The following is a 10,705-nucleotide window of genomic DNA, read 5'->3' on the forward strand; positions in this document are numbered from 1 at the left end:
GGGAGGGGGAGGGGGAGGGGGGACAGGAGGAGACAAGATGAGACAACAAGCCGCTCGGCGCAGGTCAGACCGCAGAGTTTGATTTCAAGTTACTCTGAGCTGGAATCTGACGCCGCAGTCGTCGGGAGTCGTCCCCAACGGGCGACCCGAGGGCTGAAAGGCTACGCTGGAGCAGAACTCTACAAACAAAAACAGCCTTTCTGCGGTTTATCCGCTGAAGTGAAACCAGCTCAGAGCCACAAAACAGGAATTAAATATAAATACGGCAAAAAAACTAACATTTGGTCTGCTATAAAATAAAGCTTTTAATAAATTCTTGACATTTTTTTGGTGTTTTTACATGTCAGGACAAAGAAAAGACAAAAACTGTAACTTTAAACCCTTTTGTTTGTGGAAAATCAGTAATATGAGAAAATAATTATCTAAATTTAAAATAATAAAGATTACAGCGAACATTTAATTCTGACTCATTTTCTCTCTTTAATTATTTGTTTTTATTTCACGGATAAAAACGGCGATGAATTTATTTTCAGGTCATTTAGACGCAGACTACCTGCTGACGACCAGTCAGGAGCGTTTTTTGTTTGTTTTGGTCCCAGAAGAGCCGCGGCCCGGTTCTGTCACAGCAGAACCCGACGGTTCTTCGGTTCTTCTCCGACGGACGCGGAGGAAAACGTTTCAACGGAGACGGACGGATGGAGACGCGCCGAAGACGAGAGCGTCTGAATAACCGGGTCACGGTCGGACCTTTCGTCTCTTCTTCGGTTTCATTTTTATTCAGATTAAATACGAGTCATCTGAGACGAGCCTGGACTCCGTCACAGCTTTCGTTCCGCTGACTCGGCGCCGCCCCACCGTTGCCCCACCGTTGCCCCACCGCTGCCCCACCGCTGCCCCACCGCTGCCCCACCGCTGCCCCACCGTTGCCCCACCGCTGCCCCACCGCTGCCCCACCGTTGCCCCACCGCTGCCCCACCGCTGCCCCACCGTTGCCCCACCGCTGCCCCACCGTTGCCCCACCGTTGCCCCACCGCTGCCCCACCGTTGCCCCACCGCTGCCCCACCGTTGCCCCACCGTCGCCCTGGCCCCGCCCCAGCGTCGCCCCTCCGTCGCCCCAGCGTCGCCCGAGCACCGCCCCCGGCTGAACGCCGCTCACCGATTTCATCCTGGATCTCTTCGGCGACGTACGGGACTTTGTAGAGCAGAGACAGACTCTGGTTCATCCGCTCCTCGATCACCCGCAGGTGCGTCATCACCTGGCAGACGGGAACAGGAGGAACAGATTTTTATGAATTTTTATATTCAGGCCTTTAATCCGAATAACTGGAATCAAAAACATTAAACCCTGAAAGAGAAGAAGACGGAGACGTTCTTAGAGAACGCCAGATTTGGATCGACGTCGGTTTGTTTTAATCTGCGACACATCTGCAGTTCACCTGAAGCGCCACCAGGTGGCAGTAAAAACTACAGGAGCAACTCTGAGGCTTTCAGTCTGTCCGTCCCTCTGTTTGTCCATCCGTCCGTCTGTCCGTCCATCCGTCTGTCTGTCTGTCCTCCTGCTGAGACTTCTGTGTTTCTCGTTTCTCCGTCCTGAACTAAAACAAATAATCGTCTCCTTCTGTCTCATCTGGACGCAGATCGGAGGAGACATTTTATAACTTGTTCACCTTTTCTCATTTTAGCTTCCGCAGCTTTTCTAATGTCTGAGGGACACTTTGAGGACAACAGCGTCTGAGACGACCTGAGGACACCGACCTGTGACTTGATCTGAGCGGCCTTCTCCGGGTCCACGGCCAGGACGTGCTGGTAGTAGCGGCTGGTGTGCTGCCGGTCCTTGTTCTCGGCTCGGACGTATCGCCTCAGGGCCTGCAGGATCCGGTGAGGCTGAAACACACGGAGGGGGTCGGTCCGTCAAGGTCCGAGTCGTCATGGAGACGCAGCGACAGAAGCTCCGCCTCGAATCAGAATCTTGTTTTTACTGAAAATGCTCCGATCAGGTTTTTCAGATTTTTGTGACGCAAATTAATTTTTCTCTCTAAAAAGTTCTGTCTGAACTGAAAATGTAAAAAATAAAAAGCGTCATCAGCAGCGGTCGTGACGTAAACTCCAACAAATGCAACAGATTGTGTGAAAATCTGCGTAATTTCTTGTAATTTTACGCCTCAGATTAGTCGCTGAAGATGTTCTAGATATCACAGCAAACACGGGTTAATGCTCAGCTGTGGTGCATTCACTGACCAGAGGAAAAAACGGGTTCTGTTCACCGCCGACCGTCTCTCTGAGTCTTTAAACAAACCAGATAAGACGAATTTCTAAAAATACGACTAAAAACATCAGTTTTTGGAATCGTAACAAAAGCCTGATTAAAAACAAACAAACAAACAAACAAACGCTGCTTTCATGTCACGCTGTGGGACGTGTGTATTTCCTGGTGCACTGCCTCCTCCTCCTGGTGATGGAGTGAAGCTCAGTGTGTGTGTGTGTGTGTGTGTGTGTGTGCCGTACCCGGGGCGGGTCGGCCTGCAGCGCTGCCAGGTAGTTCTCCAGGGCCAGGCGGCGCCGGTCCTCCATCATGACCTGAACCCGGGCCAGGTGAGTCTCCACCAGCTGCTGCTTCTCGCTGGCTGCCTCGCCCTCCAGGTACTCCACCAAGGTCTGGAAGTGCTGCAGACAGACAAACAAACAAACAAACAAACAGTTTACAAACCGACCACCAACCACCTCTGACGGAGAAGGGCGATAATGTTTCTGCCCATGCGCTCGTTTGTCCGCAGCGTTAGCGAAATATCTCACGAGAACAGGACTGAGAAACTGATCCCTGGATGAACGGATTAATATCTGGCATCAGCACAAATCAAGATGGCCGCCAACACATTCTAAAGTGCTAACAGGTCAGGCGGGCGATAGGCAACCATTCAAGTAAAGAAATTATTATTAATAATAATAACAATAATAATAGAGTCAGAAATAGTCTAGACACAATTTGGAATTATTTTTTTAAAAATAAAATTTATTTAAACCTTCAAAAGATTCAAATAATAATAATAATATTAATAAAGAAGCTGAAACTGAGTTCTTAAAAGCTAAAAGAACAAGAAAACCAGCTAAAAGCTAACAGAAGCAGAACACCAGCTAAAGAATAAAAGGAGCAAAAGGCTAAATAAAGGCTAAAAGCAGCAAAATGTTAACTAAAAGCTAAACGTTACAGAATGTTAGCTTTAAGCTGAATGTAGCAAAATATTAGCCACAAGCTAAGAGTGGGTTAGCTGAAAGCTAAAAGCTACAGAACAAAGTTTTTTAAGGAACTGAAGAGATTTCTATCTGCAAATAAAGTTAAATAGTTGGAAAAAGCATCAAAGTTACAAAAACCAAAAGGTGCAGCAGCCGTCGCCTGAATCAGCCGAACGTCAGCCGAACGTCAGCCGAAAGTCTGGAGCCGTTAGACGGCAAAGAAAACGTGGAAGAAATAAAATAAAACTAAATTTCTGTCTCGCGCTCAGGTTCAGCCTGTGGCTCGTCTCAGGAATTAGATGGGGCCCTGATTCGTCCACAGAGTGAAAACAGGAAGTGACGGCCGGCGGAGTCTCAGGGACGAAGACGGGGGGACACCTCGGGGACAGGGTCAGGGTCTTACCTGGACCAGCAGCTGTTTCTTCGCCTTCGGCAGGTTCTTCGCCTGACGATCGGCCATTTCCCAGTTCTTCCGGACCTGGAGGACAGAAAAGAGACGCCCAGAGGAGGGCGATCATGTTTTCACCTCTGTGCAAAAGTATTCACTCGCCTCCCTTCATATAAACCTGAGCTCCTGAGAGCGACCCATTCTTTGACAGATGGTTGTAGAATCAGTCTGATGGTGAGTGAAAACTTTTGGTTTACAGATTTTACCAAAGATCATCTGGAGTCGACTGTCTGTTAGCAAAATATCTCATGACTGAAGGGATTTAAATGAAACCTTCAGGAAATAATTACTGGATGTTCGTTTTGGAGTCAGTTCGATTCAAGATGGCCGCCACAGCCAACTGAACGTGGCTACAACTTTTACAGATATGGAGCTAAAACCTGGAGCTGAGAGTCGCACCAGGAAGCGCCGCCGTCATTTCTCAACTTCGTCTAAAACTTTTCACTCGTTCCTGTTTTTGCTCCTCTGAGGTTTCAGCAGACAAGTCCCGGATCCGTCCGGAGTCCGGAGGAACCCATCCGGAGTCCGGAGTCCGGAGAAACCCGCCTGGAGTCCGGAGAAACCCGCCTGGAGTCTGGAGGAACCCGTCCAGAGTCCAGAGGAACCCATCCAGAGCCCGGAGTCCGGAGTCCGGAGTCTGGAGGAACCCGCCCGGAGTCCGGAGTCTAGAGGAACCCGCCCAGAATCCGGAGGAACCTGTCTGTAGGAACCCAATCCAAAGTCTAGAGTCCGGAGGAACCCGCCTGGACTCCGGAGGAACCTGTCTGGAGTCCAGAGGAACCCGTCCAGAGTCCGGAGGAACCCATCCGGAGTCCAGAGTCTGGAGGAACCCGTCCAGAATCCGGAGGAACCTCCCTGGAGTCCAGAGCAACCCGTCTGTAGGAACCCAATCCGGAGTCAGGAGTCCGGAGTCCGGAGTCCGGAGTCCGGAGTCGGGATGAACCCCTCCGGTGTCCAGAGTCTAGAGTCCGGAGAAACCCATCCGAAGACCTGAGGAACCCACCCTCTCCATGCGGTTCCGGTGCCGGATCTCCAGCTGCTCCTTGGCCCTCTGGAAGCGGCTGTGCTCCTTGTCGTCGGCGGGAGTCTTGAAGTAGATGTCCACGTCGTCGGTGGGCTGAGGACTCGGAGGCACAGCTGGAAAACCACAAACAGATCAGAGGAGAAGATCAGGAGAGGAAATCCCAAAAGACGAGCAGAGCAGGAAAAAAAACAGCTGCTGTGATTTTAGTGATTTTAGTGATTTTAGACCCTGATTCCTGCAGAGATCAGGATCAGGGTCGGAGGTTAGAGCCGAAGAAGACGCGGTCCTGCCGTCCCGGCGGAGAGGACGGGTTTCGGCCTCACACTTACTCAGGCGTCGGCACACGGCCATGCAGTTCTCCTCCGAGTCGAAGTTGTTGCGGTTGCCGCCGCAGCCGCCGTACGTGAAGCGAGCGCACCTCCTCCGGCCGACGTCGAAGTGCCAGCGGAGCATGGAGGCGCGGCAGGGGCCCGTCTCCGCCTCCGGGGTGCAGACGGCTGCCGGGGGACAGCTCGTTAGAACCGCTGCCGTACCGTGCGCTGCAGCGGAGGGCTGAGCGGCGCCGATGATGATGATGATGATGATGAAGAAGAGCTAAAATGGAAGGAGACGTTACGAACCTTTCACCTCCTGGAGGATCTTGTCCTCGTCGATGTCCTCGGGGACTTTGCTGCTCTGCTTCTTCTCGTCTTCGTCCCGATCTGCGTCCTCGTCCTCGTACACGTAGTGGTACTCTTCCTCCTCCTCCTCCTCCTCCTCCTCCTCCTCCTCATCGTCCTCATCCTCGTCTTCACCTTCGTCCACCGGCTCCTCCTTCCGAGTGGGCTCCTCATCAGCTGGGGTCTCACTGCGGAGGAGCCGCAAAAAACTTTATTTAGTCCCGTTTTTCTTTACAACAAACAGAACGCAGCTGCGGCCATTAGGCGCCGTGACGTCGTCCGTCGACACGACAGGCGGGCGATCATGTTACTGCCTCTGTGTTTGTTTGTTTGTTTGTTTGTTTTTAAACAAAATCTCTCAGGAACCAACGGTCCGGTTCTAAAGAAACTCTCAGAAAGCTGCCGGACGAACGTCTACAACCAAGACAACCTGATTCAAGATGGCCGCCACAGCTAATCCACCTTTCCCCTTTAGTCAGCAGCGCTGACATGGCGGGCGACATGCATTCCTTTAAGAACAGCTGATTTATTCATGATTAACTGAGATTAAAAGACGATTTAAAGACTTTAAATCTGACCGACTCCGATTATCTGACTGCGTTTAACGAGATGCACGTCGCCCGCCGCCCCGCGTGCTGACGTCACCCCTCGGCGTCTTCGCCGCCCCGCGTGCTGACGTCACCCCTCGGGGTCGCCGGGGACGACTCTCAGCGACCACCACACTGAATCTGACTTCATTCAAATCAAACTACATGATCGCCCGCCTCCTTGATAACGAACCGGCGGTCTCACCTGTCCTCCTCGGGCTCGTCCTCACCCAGGTCCACCTCCTCGTCCTCCACCTGCTCCTCCTTGTCCTCCTCCTGGGAGGTCAGGGCGGGCGGCGTGGCGGAGGGCGACTCCTGGGAGCGGGAGGCGGGGCAGCAGACGTACTCGGTGCCGCGGAACTTGTCGATGCCGCAGGGCAGCAGCATGCCGTAGCTGTGCAGCAGCATGGCGCTCCGGGAGCAGGCCTGGGGACAGGAGGACGCCGTCGGACATGTTTAAACCCACGCAGGACGGGACGCCTCGCCTTCGGTTTGATTCGTTTAAATCCTGCTTGGATCAGGAGAAACACGGACCCTCGGAGCTCCGTGCAGCAGAACGAGACGAGAAAATGAGAGAACGTCTCCGGATCATGTAGCCGTTTGCTACTTTTAGCTTTTAGCTAGTTTTAGCTTTAAGCTACTTTTAACTTTTAGCTAGTTTTAGCTGACGTTCTGCTTCTTCGAACTTTAACATCAATTCAGCGTTCAGAAGAAGCTCTGAGGAGCTTCTGACACCTCTTCCTCCTGCTGCCTCTCCTCCTCTTTTGTCTCCTGTATCTCCCCTCCCCCCCTCCTCCTCCTCCTGCCCCCCTCACCTCCTTGGCCACGCGGTGCCACTGCTGGTGGCTGAGACACATGTCCATCCTCTCCTTGTGGAAGAATTTGCATTTCTCTGGAACCAGGAGGACGTCGCTCACAAACTCTCCGACTGAAACAACAAGAAGAAGAAATCAGATGAAGACACGTGTCCTCAGTGTCTCCTCGTCCCGGCAGCGATCTGTCCTTAGAGCTTCTCCACCCCCAGGCCCGGTATCAAACACCCGACATGGACCCGATTCGGACCTGGTACCAGCCCGCTTCACGCTGACCTACAGCTGAGTTACGGCACAGATTTGGGATTTTAACTCTAAATAAAAGATCTGAGGTTAAAGAAATATTTAAAACTGCTGACCTGTTTCCCCAAACGTCCAAAAGTTTCCATTTTTTAAACTTTATTTAGACGTGTTCTCAGTGACAAACACACAGAACCTGCTGTTTTACTCTGAACATGGCCGCCCCCTGCTGGTGGACAAGGAGGAATCTTTTATAAATAATTAAAGAAAAATTCTCTTTGATTGTTTGAGCCACTCAGTTTCTTTGTCCTAAGGAAAATGAAACAGAACAGAAACCCTGAGCAGATGATGATCCTTTTTTGTAGCGTTACTTTATTTTATAAAGCATCAGATTTGCTTCTCAGTAGAATATTTCTTATATTGTATCTAAAGATCTCAGCAGATCTTCTTCTCAGTGTCTGTACAAACAGCACAAGAAAGTTTAATTTAAAAAAATAAATCATCTCTCCCTCAGAAGCTCGAAGTCCTGCTCTTGTCCCTCAGCTCAGACGCTCTCTTCAGTTCATTTCTGCCAATCTTATCCGTTAACGCTCCGAGATTTCTTAGAGGATTCTGAGCTGAAACCATCTGCGGTCGCATTGCAGTGAGATGATGGATGGACGGTCGCTTCTTCAGACCAGATGAAGACCAATCACTGCAGATAATTTCACACAGAGTGGATGAGAGCGAGAACTACACCTTCGCCAAACTCTCCTTTAACCTCCTGCTAACTGTATTAGCCAACCTCGCTAACAGCAACTAAACCTCGCTAACAGTATTAGTCAACTGTCAGTGAGGTTGGCTAATAATGTTAGCGAGGTTTAGGTAACAGTATCAACTAACATCACCAACGGTATTAGCCAACCTCGCTAACAGTATCAGCCAACTGTTAGCAAGGTTGGCTAACAATGTAAGACAACCTTGCTAACAAAATCAACTAACCTTTCTAACAATATTAGCCAACCATGCTAATAGTATTAACTAAACCTTGCTAACAGTATTAGCTAATTGTTAGCAAGGTTGGTTAACAATGTAAGACAACCTTGCTAACAAAATCAACTAACCTTGCTAACAATATTAGCCAGCCATGCTAACAGTAGCAGTTAACCATGCTAACAGTGTCAGCTAACCTTGCTAACAGTATCAACCAGCCATGCTAACAGTGTCAGCTAACCCTGCTAACAGCTAAATCTGTATTCAGTTCTGGAGCCTTTATCCAGAGTTAGGGTTAGACGTTTAGCCAAGGCTAAACGTTTATGTTAAACATCGTTATTGGTCTTTAGTCTGGTACTAAAATCTTTTAATGTCTGCTGAGCTTAGTATTCAAACAAGGCAAAAAGAAAAACAAACAAACAACGCAGGATGGATTCCTTCAGCTCTGGAAGGTGGTGAATAAAAACAGTCTAAAAAGTGCCCAGTTTTTCTCCTGCAATGAATATTCACAACGTAAAACAAAGTTAAAGCCTCTGTGTGGAAAACCTTTTGTTTACGTTTGCAGAGACGTGAATAAAAACTGGGAGGCAGCCGCGGGTCGGGCTCTGACCCGAACTCTGTTATTGCTTTAATAACCGGGAACGGTTCCTTTGTGTAAAACATGACTCAACGTTTAAAGCTCGGCTTCCGGGATGGGCGGGGGAATGAAACAACCGAAACACGCCTGAATCTGTCTTCAGCTCGTTCACTCGATGGTTCTGATGATGTCAGGATTCATCAGGACGTCATTAAACCCTTCAGATCAGTTAACTGGTTAGTTAACTGGTTAGTTAACTCAGTTAACTGACAGGTCTGAGCTCTGCAAGGTCAGATAAGAACCTGAAGAACTGAGACGGATCAGGAAATAAACTGTGGCTTCAGCTGAGTGGATGTTAAATGTTGTTCAGAGGGATAAATATTAACCCGACTTGGCTTAGATTTTAACCTATTTATTTATTTATTACTGTTTAAAATTAGAGAAACAGTTTTTTCTGCAGCCTGAACACTGAGGCTGAATGACTTTGCCAGCTAAGAACGCCGCTACCGTCCGGTTGTTTATTGGTGGAAATGGAAGAAGAAGCCTTTTTTGAACAAGGAGAAATGCCGGAAGACTCGGCGGGAGTGATGGATCTACAACCGTACCAGGATGAACCTGAACGGCTGGATCTCCGGAATCAGATGAAAACGCTTCAGATTTGGATTCTGATGATCACCAGGACCGTCATGGCCGACAAAACATTGCGCATAATGACCGAGTTGGGAACATGGAACAAGAAGAACCGATTATTACCAGATCGTTGTCATGACAACAGCACACAACACTAAAAATCAACATAAAGACAGCAGGAGAGAGCTAACGTTGCTAACTCGAAGCTAACTTGAAGCTAACAATGCTAACCAGATGCTAACTTGTAAACAACGTGAGCGCTTCAGAGCAGCGTTTATAAACTCTCACACCAGAGTAAACTAATCAGCAGCAGGTTCAGATTATCAGACATGGATTGTTTATATTTTTTCCTCTGAATCTCAAACTGATCTCAGAAGCAGCTCAGACCTTTTAATGACGGCGCATGCTCACTTCCTGTTTGACGGAATACTTCCTGTTTCTCCTCTCCTTCTCTGTGGAGACGTCCTCCTCCACATTTGACTTTCCTTTAAAATTAAAAATAGTTAGAGCCGCCGCTGTCAGAAGGTCCTGTTTTTATGGCGTGAAGCTGTAGTAACGAGGGTCGGAGCGGCGCTTCTCTTTGAAGTGGTCCAAACCAGAGTTCTGATAGGAATTCCAGCATCGGAGCTCATGGATCCAAATCTGAGGTATTTTCTGGCCGGTTCGAATGATTAATTCCAACAAACTGAACTATATTCATCCACTCACTGATGAACGGCTGAACCTCAGCGGCTCAGCGGACAACAGACTTCAAATTAAAGGCCCATCATTCTTTGAGGTTTATAAGACGTTTGGGACATTTTGGTCCCACCTTGACAATAACTTCAGGGAATATTCTGAAATCCGAGGCAACTCTCCGCTCCAAATTTCACCTCGATGTCAATAAAACTGAGTTATCTTTGAGTAGGCTCGTATTGATTAGCTCTGGCAGCCATCTTGAACTGAGCTGACTCCACAAATGAGTCAGTTGTTGAGGCAGAGCCAGTGAGGGTTTCATTAAGAATCCATCCAGTGGATTTTGGAATATTTTGCTAACAGACAAACAGGGTTCCCCTCAGAGTGGGCCAATATTCAGCTACAAGCATAACTATTTTTAGCTCAAAATGTGGGAAACTGTCCGGTTATTAGCCATCGTTGTGTTTCAGAAGGTCGGTTGGCTGTGGCGGCCATCTTAAATTGGGCCGACTCCAAAAGTTGTTCAGTTGCAGACGAACATCCAGCGATTAGTTTCTGAGAGGTTCAGTGAAACGGGTCCAGTGCTTCGGGAGATTACAAACAGACGAACACGGACACGATATCAGAGGGACGCAGGAGTCCTGGAGGACGGTCCAGCGCCACTGCAGCTCGAAGATAAACGATTTATGGGACAAAGTCCATTTTTCGGAACCAATTCCGTCCGTGAAAGCTTCTCATCTGTTTCTCCATCTCTAGCTGTGTGGATTTACTCTCCAATAAATTTCACCCCCAAAAAATCTCCTCTTCCGTCGCCCATTTCACACTCCACCGCAGCCGCTAATGGCTTTT

At 49.0% G+C, this 10,705-nt stretch overlaps 1 protein-coding gene across 5 annotated transcripts in view; it reads right to left on the reverse strand.

Moving 5' to 3' along the window:
* Nucleotides 1–10,705, reverse strand: part of aplp2 (amyloid beta (A4) precursor-like protein 2) — a 56,222-nt gene that overhangs the window by 20,069 nt on the left and 25,448 nt on the right. For 4 of the 5 annotated variants that reach the window (XM_025010994.2, XM_017437779.3, XM_017437777.3 and 1 more), the window contains exons 4-12: nucleotides 6,766–6,878; nucleotides 6,156–6,376; nucleotides 5,325–5,551; nucleotides 5,034–5,201; nucleotides 4,684–4,817; nucleotides 3,636–3,710; nucleotides 2,507–2,665; nucleotides 1,757–1,885; nucleotides 1,158–1,257 (exon numbers count right to left, since the gene is read on the reverse strand). In XM_025010994.2, coding sequence (XP_024866762.1) covers nucleotides 1,158–1,257; nucleotides 1,757–1,885; nucleotides 2,507–2,665; nucleotides 3,636–3,710; nucleotides 4,684–4,817; nucleotides 5,034–5,201; nucleotides 5,325–5,551; nucleotides 6,156–6,376; nucleotides 6,766–6,878 — 1,326 coding nt within the window. The remainder of the gene's footprint in view (nucleotides 1–1,157; nucleotides 1,258–1,756; nucleotides 1,886–2,506; nucleotides 2,666–3,635; nucleotides 3,711–4,683; nucleotides 4,818–5,033; nucleotides 5,202–5,324; nucleotides 5,552–6,155; nucleotides 6,377–6,765; nucleotides 6,879–10,705) is intronic. The other variant, XM_017437780.3, reaches the window with a different exon arrangement.

The sequence above is a fragment of the Kryptolebias marmoratus genome, linkage group LG2 (genome assembly GCF_001649575.2).
Source record: "Kryptolebias marmoratus isolate JLee-2015 linkage group LG2, ASM164957v2, whole genome shotgun sequence".
NCBI lineage: Eukaryota > Metazoa > Chordata > Actinopteri > Cyprinodontiformes > Rivulidae > Kryptolebias > Kryptolebias marmoratus.